Genomic DNA, 15119 nt, shown 5'->3' with positions numbered 1-15119 from the left:
GAGTGAAGCATTATTAGTCATTAAAGTTGTCATAGGTAGGCCTACCTAATGGATACTTTGGAATCAAGAGGGTTAATAAAACCGAAGAAAATCACCCCACTGTCATGTTGCAGGTGTTTGCGATATCACCTGCATACGCGGACAATTTAGCGCGTATGAGCTGCGACAAGTTTTTATGAGTGACGCGCTATGATATCGCACTGGAATTTTGAACCAAAAAATATGCCATTTCTGCCCAAATTGTGAAAAAAGTAACTCGGTGACCCCCATTTTTTATTAGCTTTAATGAAACATCCTATCAGTGCGATATTATATCAAAAATCAGCAAAATTGTTGGGGTAGATTTTTTGTTATAATCGAAAATATGTCTAAATTTTCCGTTTTTCCATAGACGCCTGTACTAATTTTTCCCAAAAACAGCCTTTTTAAAATGGTTATTTCTCAAAAACGAGCTCGGTGACCCCTCTTTTTTATTTTAGATATTCAAAGTATATCGATGAAAGTTAATTGGTACGAAGTTTAAGAAAAATTGTTGGACGGGATCTTGTATGGATTATACCCCTTAAGGTTACATAATGTTTTGACAAAATCTGTCCTAAAATTTGATGCAGGTACCCACATTCGAAATTATTTTTTATGAAAATAAACATATAGGAAGAAATTCACAATGCATCTTTAAGGCAAAGGTCTAAAGACTCTTACTTTCAGTAACTCTTATTTTAGTATGTAATCATTTTATTCTGAGATATTCTGATGTTCAAATTCCAATCTTGGCACATTTGGGCGCCAAGTTATGAACTTTTTTATTGTATTTTTCACTCTTTATTTTTTCCTATATCTCAAGCTTCATTATTGCTGATATTAATCTGCTTGGATGGGATCATGTCACATATTAAGCATTACTACATTGATGTGAAAGCCTACACTTTGAAAATACTTAATGCTCTACATGCTAGCAATAGGCTTCAACATGAAAAACCAAGTGTTTGAGATATTTTCTCAAAATATCTCAAAAATCACTGAACCAAATACTGGGCTTGTTTGTACCCATTTTAATCCATTTTCATGCTGATTCCAAATATGTTCATGAATATTGACAATTATGAAATTTGTGAATTTTTACAGAACATTTGGAACAGTCGTCTGCAGTTGAAACCCATGCGGAGAGGGTTAAGGGCATAAGTTTAATGCTTTGTGTGTAAGCCACATAGGCTTGCATAAAACATCCAAGTTTTGAAGTTTCTCAAAATATCAAGAGCTATCTTAACCGTAACACGCCCGTACAGTATACTACAAAATACTACTTGATATATGTGCTGTTCGTGCGTGCATCCCATGTGGTGTGATGACGCAATCGCCCTAATCGCCCAGGCACGGTTTCGCTGGCCAGCAAAGCCCAAGACCTGTGTCGAAGTGTCTCCGACCCAGTGCTTGGCATGCGAGGGGTCTCGGGTTCAAATCCCACCCAGACAAACAACTTCTTTCTTTGTTTTCTCTCTTTATTCCTTCCTTCTTTCCCTTCCTGTCGCCAAAAAGCGCCTGGCGGGTTAGGGTTAGGTGACCACTATCGAAACTCAATATAGGCTCTCTTAACCCTAACACGCCCATATATACTGCACCAATAAAGTATCCTTACACTTGGAAAAAGAATCACATTTCCAAACTGAACAATATTGGGGTACATTTGTTTTTTTAATAGATGCACTATCTAATCTTGCACATTATGACACCATATTGAATCCAATGTAACCTCAAGAAGCAAAGTTACAAGCAATTGAATAAACGAAGGCCCAGTTTTAAAAGTGACAAACTGGCCTATACAAGGCGCACTAAAGATTCCAACAAGCGCAACAAAGAGACCACACAGTTTCTTCAATGAAGCGTTATTTAAAGCAGTTTTTATTTCAGTTTTTACTTCTCTGTACTTTTCGTAACTTTGTTTTCAGTTTTCTTTTGTTCCTTTTGTTTTTAAATTAAAGCCAAACACATAAATTAGCCATTCACCACTCTCAAACCAGATGTCTAGTCTTTGGAATTTTGAATAGGCCAGTTTGTCACTTTTAAAACTGGACCTTCATCTAATCAAATGCTTGTAACTTTGCTTCTTGAAGTCACATTGGATTCAATGTGGTGTCATAATGTGCTTGATTAGATAGTGCATCTATTAAAAAAACAAATTTATCCCAATAAATAAATAAATCAATAAATTTTGGATTTATAAAGCGCCTTTCTCCAGATCTTAGAGGACTCAAAGCGCTGTAATTTCGCTGCAATGGTGAATCATCACAATCAGATCGCATCAACTAGGCTGCTGCCGAAGCGCACACCTATCCGCATTTAGATTGTAACATCCACCAATTATCTGTGCAGCTCCCCAAATTCCATTGGGTGAAGGAAGTTTTGATAACCAAACAACTAATCACCGATTGTTCAGTTTGGAAATTGTGATTATTTTTCCAAGTGTAAGGATACTTTATTGGCACAGTATACTACAAAATACTACTTGATATATGTGTTGTTCGTACATACATCCTACGTGGTGAGATGACGCAATCACCTTAAGTGATATATAGGCACGGTTTCACTGGCCAGTGAAGCCCAAAACCTGTGGCAAAGTGTCGCCGACCCAGAGTCCCACCCAGAGCTTCTTTCTTTGTTTTCTCTCTTTATTCCTTCCTTCTTTCCCTTCCCGTCGCCAAAATTTTTCATGCCGATTCCAAATATGCTCATGAATATTGGCAATTATGAAATTTCTGAATTTTTACAGAAATTTTGTCATCTGCAGTCAACACTCATGTGAAGAGGGTTAAGGGCATAGGTTTAATGTTGTATGATAAGATCTAACCCAGTCCCTTTAAAATGCATCCAGAGAGAGGGAGGAAGGAGGTAGGTTTAGTTAGATGCCCACAGCATATTTAATGTCACAATTACATTCCATGTACATTGTAATGTGCAATTTACAAATAACTTTACAATGTTATCTTACACCTACGGCATGTTTAGTTTAGTTTTCAGAGAATATGCACAAAGACCACAGTGTCATGTTATACCCAAGGGCAAGCTTAACTTGTGATTCCAAAGGAGGCCTCCTCTTAAGGCTTTAGGTCACACTTGTGAGAGGAAGGAGGTATGTTTAGTTTGGTGCCTAGAGAATGTTTAATGTCACAATGTTACGCTATACCCAAGGGCAAGCTAAGGTTGTGATTCTAAGAGAGGTCTACTCCCAAGAATAGGGTCACATATGTGGGAGGAAAGAGGTGTGTTTAGTTTCCTGAACTATGATGTTATGATATACCCAAGGGTAAGCTTAACTTGTCATTCCAGGGGATGTCTACTCTTAAGATTAATGTCACACGTGTGGGAGGAAGGTGGGGTGTTTAGTTTGGAACTATGATGTTATGCTATGTATATTCTTCACAAGTTTCCCATAAAACCAATTCATTTCCCATCACAAATACCTGGCCCGTTTGAGTAATCATAAAATCGCCAACATTTTCCCCGACTCCCAGGCAAGCTTAACTTGTGATTCTAAGGGAGGTTTACTCCTAAGATTAAGGTCACCTGTGTGGGAGGAAGGAGGTGTGCTTAATTTGGCACATTTGTACCCAGAAAACTTTTCAATTCACTATGTTCTCCTACCCAAGGGCAAGCTTAACTTATGATTGCAAGGGAGGTTTACTTTTAAGCTGATTAAGATTGGGGTCGCAATCGTCGCATGTTACTTTTAAAACTAACAGGCAGGCATGAGAATGATTATCCATGAAAAAAGTTTTAAAAAGCCTGAAAAAGCACATGAAATTAGGCTAAAGAGGCCAAAAACGGGCTGAAATTAAAAGAAACTGCGGAAATTTGGACCCAAAAAAAGCCTGAATTCAGGCTTAAACCTGAAACTTCTCATGCCTGAACAGGTAACTAGGGTCTTGAACATACTGTGCACAAAATAAACAAGGTACCATTCCTTTACAAAACTGTCGTGAAATTTCAACTAAATACCAACAAAACGGAAGTATCATTGCTGACTGTTCTAAAAACTAGCAGATGGAGTAAAAGGGGCACTTGTATGTTTCCAGATTGCTTCCACAGAAAATTGCATTTTTTACCATACATATACATAACACTAACTTGTAGGCCTACTAGGTTTTGTTAAGCCCTCTTTACCAACAAATTTCAATCTTTACCAAGAGTGCACATTAACATTAACAAAACAACAATAATAAAAAATAAAAAAACAAAAAAACAACAACAACAGTGCATCTGGTAAGATTCAAACTGACAACCTTTCATAATACATAGAGACATGTTGCAGAAGTGTGGAGGTATTAGGTTTGAATAATGCTCGTCTATTGATTGCAATCTTCTGCTCTTCTCCAAGGTGCCTGATCAGGGCTTGATTGATTAGAGCACTGCACCAGTATTACGAAGGTTGCCAGTGCGAATCCTTCCTGATGCACTGTTTTTTTTCTCAACGTTTATGTGTGCTGGCTGCTCTGGGTGAAGATTAAAATTTGTTCATTCACCCAGAGATTTACTCCTCTACACAGACGGGGTGTAGATTTCAAATGGAATCACTCATTCTAAGTAATCCCCATTTGAAATTCACACTAATTGTGGGGGAGATTACGACCATTTCTTCCATAGGGGGTGAATGATTTCAACTGGAATAGCCCAGTAATGTCTGGAAACCATGGTTCTTTGATAAACACCACATTTCCCCCATCCTAGGGGACCTGACAACAGACTAATCACCGCATCCATATGGGCAAAAACACGGTATCACCTAGCAGCATAAACATGGTCATCATAATGAATTACTGAATCCTTACAACAGGTGAGCACCCCACAACCTCAACCCCTGACAGACGCACAAACACCCAACACACATAAAGTCAACAACTAAGAGGTGGTGCAATAATTCTGTGTACCCAAGGGGAATTATGGGGGGGGGGGACAAGCATATTTAGAAAGACAAAAAGGGAGGGGGAAAAATGTTTTTGCCAGACAAGAAAGGAGGCTTAAAACTTTTTTAGCATGTCAAAAGGGGACCCAAGCGATTTTTGGCGCATATTTTTAGGCACCTGTTCGATGTTACATCCTAAAAAGGTGTAGAAAAACTTGTTTTGAGCTGTTGGAAGGGGTGATGGGGGGGGGGGGGGCAATTTCTTGACACATCAAAAGGGGAGGGGAAGGCAAGTGAATTTTGACAGATCATTTTGTGAATTCATGCCCCATACATAATTAGTGCACAACCCCTAACAGGAACATGAAAATCATAATGACCAATCTTGACATATAGAACTGAACTGAATTATTGTTTCCTGAACACCCACTCCTAGCGACATGCACATCCATACCATCACACCACCTGTCTAACAGCCAAACTTTTATCTTAGGAAAATATTACTTCCCTACACAGCAACAATATGATAATCATAATGGACAGTGTTGAAATGGATGGGCTATTCCATTTAAAACCCACACTTCCTCTGTGGGAAATTCTGGAAATATCTTTCACAAGGGGAGTATGAATTTCAAATGGAATAAACACATTAGGCAGTTCCATTTGAATTTAATAAACCTCCTGTGAAAGATTCAACATGAATCTTCCACAGAGGGAGGATTAGTTTTTAACTAGAGTTGGTTAAAATTTATGCTCCCTCTGTGGCAGATATTTGCAAACTTTTCCACAGAGGGAGTGTGGACTTTTAATGGATTAGCCCAATATTACACTTTACTGAATCCTTTGCCGAGTCCTGCCCACACACCCACACTTAGACCAACATCTATCCACACACATATAAAAGTGCCCATCTGGCTAATTGAACAAACGTAACATAACATCCTCTTTCAGCATGGATGACAGCAACATGGCATTCATAGTAGACACTACTGAATCATAGTGTCCTACCTACACACCCACACCAAATTATAATCAAACACAATTATAATGTCAACAGTCACCTAACAGCAGCAACATAACCATCATGAAGGACAATATTGAGATGTGACACTACTAAATCCAGTGCTGAATCCCTGCCCACACACCCCCACCTATACTCACATCTATCCACACATAGTCCTATAAATTCCCGTAATAATTGTGCAAATCATGTTAAATTTGCATATTCGGCAGAGATACAGTACTTATAGCGCTTATCATTATAGGCTATGGAGGCATTTCAAACACACAGAGGTCAAGTTCAAAATTACTCGGACTTGGATAAAAACACAAGAAATGTGTCCTCTAGTCATAAGGATTCGGAAAAAGTACCTATCTATGATGTATGGTTATGGAGTTATAAGTAAAAATGTAACATTGTGACATCAAAGGTCTAATTTTGGCACCACATGGAGCAAAATTGAAAAATGCTCTGATTTTGTTGAAAATAGGCCCAAATTATTGGCCTTTCCAAGATAAATCAATAAATAGTTTGTGCTATGTAGGATGTTTCGTTACCTTAGTAACACATCAAAATCAACAATACCTATCGAGCCACATTGAGTTCTACAATGTATACTACTGATTCAATTTGACCCTGACAAATTGTTGTGTTACCTGGATAAGAAAGCACCTAAGATCCTTTTTCTGATTTCTTGCAACAAGACAAATAATTTGAGACCAGTTTCATCAAAATCAGAGCAAATTTCATTTTCGCCCCCAGCCGGAGCAAAATTGGACCTATGATGTCAGAATGTTACTCTTTTGCCCATAACTTCATAACCGTATATCATAGATAGGTCAAAGTATACTTTTTCTGAATCCTTATTACCAGTGGATTACGATGGTGTGAGTTTTGAACAGGTCTGAGTAGTTTTGAACTTGACCCTCTATGCAAAGTTCAATGACCTTTTTCTACTAGATTAATCAGAAATACAAGTACAATTCATCTGCCAAATATGACAACTAACATGATTTGCACGATTGTAGTGCATGTAAACTGAAATCAATTGCAATAACACCAACCCACCCAATCAACAAAACAATTAATGTCACCACTCACCTAACAGCAGCAACGTGGCAATCATAATGGACAATGTTAAAATGTGACACTACTGAATCCCTGCCCACACACCCACCCCTACTCACATCTATTCACACACCTACCCACCCAATTAACAAATTTAATGTCACAACTAACGGCAGCAATGTGGCAATCATAATGGACAATATTGAAATGTTACACTTCTGAATCCCTGCCCACACACCCCCCCCCCTACTCACATCTATTCACACACCAACCCACCCAATCAACAAAACAATTAATGTCACCACTCACCTAACAGCAGCAACGTGGCAATCATAATGGACAATGAAGTTAAAATGTGACACTACTGAATCCCTGCCCACACACCCACCCCTACTCACATCTATTCACACACCTACCCACCCAATTAACAAAACATTTAATGTCACCACTCACCTAACGGCATCAATGTGGCAATCATAATGGACAATGTTAAAATGTGACACTACTGAATCCCTGCCCACACACCCCCACATATAGTACTCACATTTATCCACACACCACATACCGCCCCAATTATAATAAAACATGTTACCACTCACCTAACAGCAGCAACGTGGCAATCATAATGGACAATGTTGAAATGAGACACTGTACTGAATCCTTGCGTCTTGCGAGCCTTGGTATCAAATTCCTCCATCGGAGCACATTTAGTATATGTGTATATGCCCAACACCTGTCAATAATTAATAAAAACAATCAATCAATCAACTAATCAACCAAATGATCAAGTGCTAATAACAACAAATGTATTCAACAATATACCACCCTGTTTTTGATAAAGATATTGGAATTATAATTACGAAAAATACTTCTTGAAACTTCTTTATGAAATATTAAATTTGATTGAAGTATTATCTTCTCTAAAACTACAAAATAAAGAAACAAGTGGGTAAGCAAACAGTCAAACACAAAGAAACGGACAACAAACCTTCTGAGGTTGATATCCTTCTCTATAGCACATCTGTCCAGAATTTTTAATAAAATCATTTGTGTGTCAATTGGGGACATTTGTGCACGAAAATACACAAACTTGTCTGAAACCTACAATCGCATACATGTCCTACAACCTCCGATAACCGGGGACATTTTAATTAATGGCACCTTTAGCAATAGGGGTGCAGGGGGAGAAGTCTCTACAACCGGGAAAGTCCTCGGTCGTCAGATGTCCCTGTTTTAGACCAGAAAATGTCCCTATTCATCAATGTTTACAAGCCCATACAAACACACACACAAACAAACCTTTTGAGGTTGATATTTATATCCTTCTCTACATATACAGCATGTCAGCCCAGATTCATCCACTAAGTCCTCCATTTGGTGTAGTACAGAACTCTTGGCTTTCACTTGGCCTTTCTCATTAGTCTGCAGGAAAAATAGAAATGGGAAATAGAAAATAAGTCTTCAGTCCAAGATTAATGATAGCTATAATGCTTTTTTTAAAGACATATCCCAGGTATCAGCTTTAAACTTTTCCTACACATTTCAAATATTGGACTATTCCAGTTTAAATCCATAAACCCCCATGGAAGACATGGCCTTTGACACTCCTTTCACACTCCTTATGTGGAAGATTAAAATCTTCCACACAAGGAGTGTGAAAATTTCAAATTGCATGAATGGGTGACTCCATTTGAAATCTACAACCCACTGTGTGGGAGATTTTAAAGGGCATATATCTCCCATAAGTGGGGGTGTATGGATTTCAACTGGAATGACCTTTATTATGCTGTGCTTTCGACAGGGATCACTAGTGCCTTTATACTGATTTCCAGGTATGTTGTTACTTGAAGCTTGATGTATACTACACTTCGCGCGAAGATGCGATGAAAAAACTAATTTGCAGCTTTGCGTGAAGGCACCAATTTCACTTCCATCAAAATATCAAAAAATGTTGCCCACCCTGTGCTTTCTGATAGAAACTTCGCTGGCCTACCCTCTGAAATTGAACCAAATCCAACTCTACGCGAAGTGAAGAAACCTTGGAAGTCCTAAAATTTCAGCTCAAAATTCTCAATGGCTGCGAAGTATATATCAAGCTTAACACTGCTGACCCTAAATTTGTGAATATTCTCAGTCATCCAGGTAGATAAACATGATAAAAGGAATATTGAATCTGTTCATCTGGACTTACTATTTTACTAAAATAGTAAATCCAGATGAACAGATTCCATATTCATTTTATTACTGCTGACCCTAATTATCACCCATATTTTATCTTATTTACTTAACCCTCACAAGGATAGTACCCTTTCAGGATTCCATAACTTCAATCTACCTGCCATATTTTAGTGCGTTTGCAATGACTTCATCTGTCGTTTTCAAAAAATTACAATGTCAAGGAATTGCTTTGTAAGCCCTTTTTGTGTGCAGTCAAGTCAGCGCAGTTGATAGGGCATTAAACTTCAGTGCAAGAGGTCCAGAGAGTCAAGCCCAGGTGAGGTTGAAAATGTTCTAGCGAAAATAATTGCGCTAGCTTGAAATTCCCCTTGACAAGGGAAAAGCTGCCTAATTGTCTTGGTTTACCCGTACACTACTCAGGGAGCTGATCCTGGTTGCGATGGTTAAATGTAGGTAAACTAGGAGACTGCATCAAAATTGAGCAGCGTCCCTGAATATTGTAAAATGGTGTTTTTTTAAGTGTGTCCAGCACAGTGACGACACCCTATATTATAAATAAACTTAATACTCTGTTGGTGAGCGACGGGCGAGTGGTATTTCACCAAACGAAAGAAAAGGAGTTCTATCTGATTGGCTAGCAATCGATCGCTGGATCGCTCAGTGGTGAACTACAAACTCAAAATGGAGCGACGTATTCAATTCGATTGAAATCGATATTCTATTATTGACGCAGATAAAGAAAGTGGCATAGTGTGTATAGTATGACTTGTGATTTAATTTTCTAATACATGTGTTCCTTTATAGAATTGGAATTCTCAAACAGTTGAATATATCACAATTTTTATTTCGAAGATCAAAATTGTTACTTATAAAATGCAGTAAAATATATCCACAGCAAAATACCGGTCCCCGCTAATTAGTGTATTTAATTCCCAGTTAGTGTATTAAAAATAAAACCTGGGATTTACCTGACAACAAATCAAATTTTCTTGTAATAGAAATATCATATGGGATACTGATCATGCGCAAATTGTAAAAACATAGAATAGAAACTGTGTGGCAGGCTCTGTGGAATCTCATATTGTGTGTAAAATGGTATGCTTAGCCTAAGTCGCTCGGCCTATCGAGAACAAAATCGCCATGCGTAGCTGTTGAAAAACGAGAGGATTCATCGTACTATCACTGCAATTTTTGACACAAAGATATAGGGATGATGACGCTGTGCCCAGAACCACAGTGGTCAAAGAACATCTGTAAAGTGTGCAGAGGCCTGTAGGTTGGCATCAGGCACTATAAATCCCTAACTTTATAATTTATCATTTTTAAAATGCAGTGAATTAAGTCTTGCTTGGAAAGCAGTGCTTGCTGCTAGAAGTTCCCAAACAAATCGTCTCATTAAATGACACCTTGTACAAAAGCAGCAAAGATTTCTTGCACTTCCTCCAGCATAATCCAACAGCTCACAGTTAATCTAGATCAAAGTATTTATATTTCCTGTATAAGTTGAGTTATTCCGAGCTTATTATTATTATTATTATTATTATTGTTAACACACATATGTGACCTATTATTATTATTGTTAACACACATTTGTGACACGATCTGGTCCATGGAGGCCAAAGGCAGCAAATTAGAAATTGAGATAATAGCAAAATTATGGAGTAAAAAACAATAAAATACATAAGAAAATAGACATCACAAAACTTCATAACTTAAGAACCAAGTATGCTAGACCTTTGGCGTTTTCAGTACATGATAGCCTAATGTTTGTATAAGGTAATAATTATAGTAACTCAATTTTTAAAAATGCCTCCTTTGGCCTCCGTGGACTAGATCTTGTCACATTTCCCCCTTGTAAGTATCACAGGAGATGCTTAAACGTTAAATGGTGTTTGACACTCTTAGTTCAGTTAAAAGTATTTCAAACCCTAATTTAAGTTAATTGAAGTAAAGTTCAATGTTCCCCCTAAGGTAGGAGCATCGGATAATAGGCCCATGCAGGAAAATAGCCACTATTTCAAATCAGAACCATGTATCCATTTCAAATATATAACCAATTGAAGATAAGTCTTTACTCCACTGATTTTTAATGTTTCATGAAAATTTAAACAATTCTTATGTTTTTCTTTATTTTTGAAAATTCCCTAATTTTTTTTACAAATAATTATTGCTAGCCTAGAGGGAATGTGATATGGTTTCCATAGTTTGTGGGGTGGTTAATAAGCCTAATATCTAAATTCTCTCGCCAGATTTTTTTGATAAAGTGTTTATTTTTTGAGAAAAATCATTTTTTTCTATTTTTAAATTAGGGAAATCTAGAAACACCCATAACTTATAATAGAAACACTTTATTAAAAAAAGCTGGCGAGAAAAGTTTCTACATTTAATAACCTTTCATATGACACCTTGTTTGTTAAAATTGGCCCTATGGTTAGCTCAGACAATAATTATGAAATTGGGTCATTCAGTGTTTCTAGATCAAATCAAGAAAATTTGAGCAAGTACTAACATTACCTTCAAATATCTCCTATATTACTGACAAATATATTGGAAAAAAGTCACTAATATTATTTGGTAACATTTTTGTAATAAAAAGATCCAAAAAGCAGTTCTATAAATGGGATAGAAAGGAGAAAAATAATATTTAAACATAGTATCCATTTTCAAACTTTTACCAATTTTAGTGAACGAGGCTTAGTGTCAAAACCACTTTATGTACAAAGTCAATGGGGTTTTCTAATGATAAAAAATGGCATAACTCAAAAACGCTTTGTTGGCAAAAATTAAAACTTGGCAGGCAAGTTTATCTCGCCCAACTTCACATCCTGTATCATTTTAAACCAAATCTGTGCATGACACCGTAGCCGATGTTTCTACCCTAAGGAGCTTAATATGGATCACTAGGTATACATACATATTGGACTACTCCAGTTGAAATTCATACACCCTATGGAAGACATGACCTTAATCTTTCACACAGGGAGTATGATTTCAAATGGGGCTAACTGTGTGACTCCATTTGACATCTACACCCTCTTGTGTGTCTACACCCCTTGTGTGGGATATTAAGGTCATGTCTTCCATAGGGGGTATAAGGATTCAACTAGAATAGCCCACATGATTCTGCACAGGGTTAGCATTTTCTTAGGATTCAGTATCTTTCAACCCCTTCCATTGAGCCTAGTTATGAACATAATAGAATAAATATGTAGGGATGAGGCACTTATTAGGTTTGAAGGTTTCTGACCCCCTTCCTTTGAGCCTACAATTGGCTATTCCAGTTGAAATCCATACACCCCCAATGGAAGATATGACCTTAATCTTCCACACAAGGGTGTGAATTTCAAATTGAGTTACCTGAATGGGTGACTCTATTTGAAATCTACACCTCCGGTGTGCAAGATTAAGGTCAGTTATTCCATAATGGGTGTATGGATATCAAACAGAATAGCCCAATCAATATAAGGCACATATATTCAGGGCTAGCATTTATTGAGTTTGAGGGTTTTTGACCCACTAACTCCAGCCAGTAATAAAAAATAATGATGTACATATCGGAACATATCCATGGTATCATTTATTGGGTATGAGGAGTTTTTGGCACTCTTACTTGAGCAATATATAGCACTAAGCCGACTTATATCCAGGATAGCACTTATTAGGTTTGAGGGTTTTGTACCCTTTTACTTTTCGTACATTTTATATACAGCCAGTAACAAAAAATAATGATGTACATATCGGAACATATCCATGATATCATTTATTGGGTTTGAGGAGTATTTGGCACTCTTACTTGAGCAATATATAGCACTAAGCCGACTTATATCCAGGATAGCACATATTAGGTTTGAGGGTTTTTGACCCTTTTACTTTTTCTACATTTGGAGAGTGAAGTGGCCTCTTACATTGAGCCATTTAGATGGAGCACTGAGCTAGTTAATAAACATAGATTGAGTTCAGGCCAAGAATATAAGTTATTGGGTTTATGGGTTCTGCAATTCTTTATGTAGACTACAGAGCTACAAATATGACTTTAATGACTCACCACCACTGAATGCTACTTTACTCTATACAGATCTATATTTTATTATAGGTTTGCAAAATAGCTCATTACTTATGCTCTATTCAAAAACTCCTCCTATACCTTTGTACAGGAGCCAACCATTGTTAATCTGTGATGAATCCACACATTTACTGTAGCGTATACGCGAACACAAGCGAGACTACGCGTAATGTGAGAGCGCGTAAAATTCATCATGCCTGGAACCTGTGTGCGTATGCAAGCTTTACAAGCCTTGCAAGTTGAATTCAGTATTTTTCAGGTAGCGGCGAAACATTGCAGTTAATATTCTGTAGTTTTATTGCTGATATCAACAGAGAAAGTTTTTGTAAGGCTAAGTGGCAATGATTAACTGACATTCCTCATGAAATAATCATGTGAATTATAAGACCTTTAGCTTGTTTTCGTTGTTGAAAGGGATTCAATCATGTTTCACCGTTGTTCGTCATCGTTTAACAACTCGCACCCGTCGCGTCTGTGTGGTTGTTAAGCGGTGATGAACAACGGTGAAACATGATTGAATCCCTAAATGACCTAACAATTCATGCTGAGATTTGCCCTTCGTCTCCATTTGCGGTGTTGCCCCGTTTCCTTATTCCAATGGCGGAGTCCAACTTCTTCACTTTAATTCTATGGTTACCCAAGGTCTCAATGACTTACCGACATGCCTAAAGCTCCCAATTGTTTCTTTCTCATCGCCATGGCAAGCTTCTTCTTCTCTGCTTTGGTCTGAGTACGGACCTCATCAATCTAGTCACACAATCAGAAAATTTCAAAAAAAGAGTGAGTTAAATTGAACTCAATAAGTTTGTCACAGAACACAATGTAAATTAATTTTAGATGGAGAAAATATGTGACCATCCAGCACAATGGCGCATGAAAGTCGGCCATGAGTTTTTGACATAAACACACAACTTTTAGAAAATAGGTCTCAAAATCTTATTCTATTCATCTTACGGTAATTGCTTGATAGGAATTTAAAGAACAACAAATCACAATTATTTTGTTAATTCTATTGTTTATACTAAGTTTAATGAACAAAATGTCTTGCAAGTTTTTGCCGACTTACGTGCTCCTTTGTAGCGGATGTTCACATATGGGCTATTTCCAGTTGAAATCCATACAGTTACTATAATAGAAGACCTCAATTTCATTGTTTTTAAATTAATTGCGCACAAAGTTATAACCATACAAAGAAATAATACAAAGTTATGACCACTCAAACAAGTGGGGACTTCTTTTTTGAGGTGTTCATTCTGTGACATGATGTGCTGTTCTTCTGTACTTATTTTAATTTCACATTGGGCTATTCCAGTTGAAACCCATACACCCCCTATGGAAGACATGACCTTAATCTCCCAACAGGGGGTATAGATTTCACATGGAAGTCACCCATTCAGGTAACCCCATTTGAAATTCACACTCCCTGTGTGGAAGATAATGTCATGTCTTCCATGGGGGTGTGTGGATTTCAACTGGAATAACCCATTTTGGAGCAGACGACACTGCATGGGTAGCTCCATTTGAAATTCACACTCCCTGTGTGGAAGATTAAGGTCATGTCACTGGAGTTTATTTAACAGGAATAGCTCATTATGCTGAAATCATGACAGTATGAGGTTTACCTTCTTGGCAACATCTGGATTGGATTTGAGTGCTTCCATGAGGTTTTCTGATAGAGATCCGATGCCTTCTTCACTTGAGATCTGTTCCATTCTATGGATGGCTGGAACACATTCTGTACCCACTATGACCTGTAAAAACAAAACAAACAAATAAACAACACATAAATTAACAAAAGCAATTAATGGTCCGTGACCTGATTGACAGCCTCGTCTCTCATTTTCATTCATCAAAACTGAGATTTTGGTATCAGGAGAAAGCTCATATTTTTCTCATTACCTGAGTGAAATTTA

General features: G+C 37.4%; 1 protein-coding gene across 1 annotated transcript in view; it reads right to left on the bottom strand.

The window, feature by feature from the left end:
* LOC140137484 (E3 ubiquitin-protein ligase UBR4-like) overlaps positions 1-15119 on the bottom strand; it is a 194859-nt gene that overhangs the window by 24587 nt on the left and 155153 nt on the right. Inside the window, 4 exon segments of the mRNA XM_072159195.1 lie at positions 7565-7698; positions 8265-8387; positions 13864-13953; positions 14829-14957. Coding sequence (XP_072015296.1) covers positions 7565-7698; positions 8265-8387; positions 13864-13953; positions 14829-14957 — 476 coding nt within the window.

Source organism: Amphiura filiformis, chromosome 17 (assembly GCF_039555335.1).
Source record: "Amphiura filiformis chromosome 17, Afil_fr2py, whole genome shotgun sequence".
Lineage (NCBI taxonomy): Eukaryota > Metazoa > Echinodermata > Ophiuroidea > Amphilepidida > Amphiuridae > Amphiura > Amphiura filiformis.
This window is presented reverse-complemented; position numbering and strand designations above follow the sequence as displayed.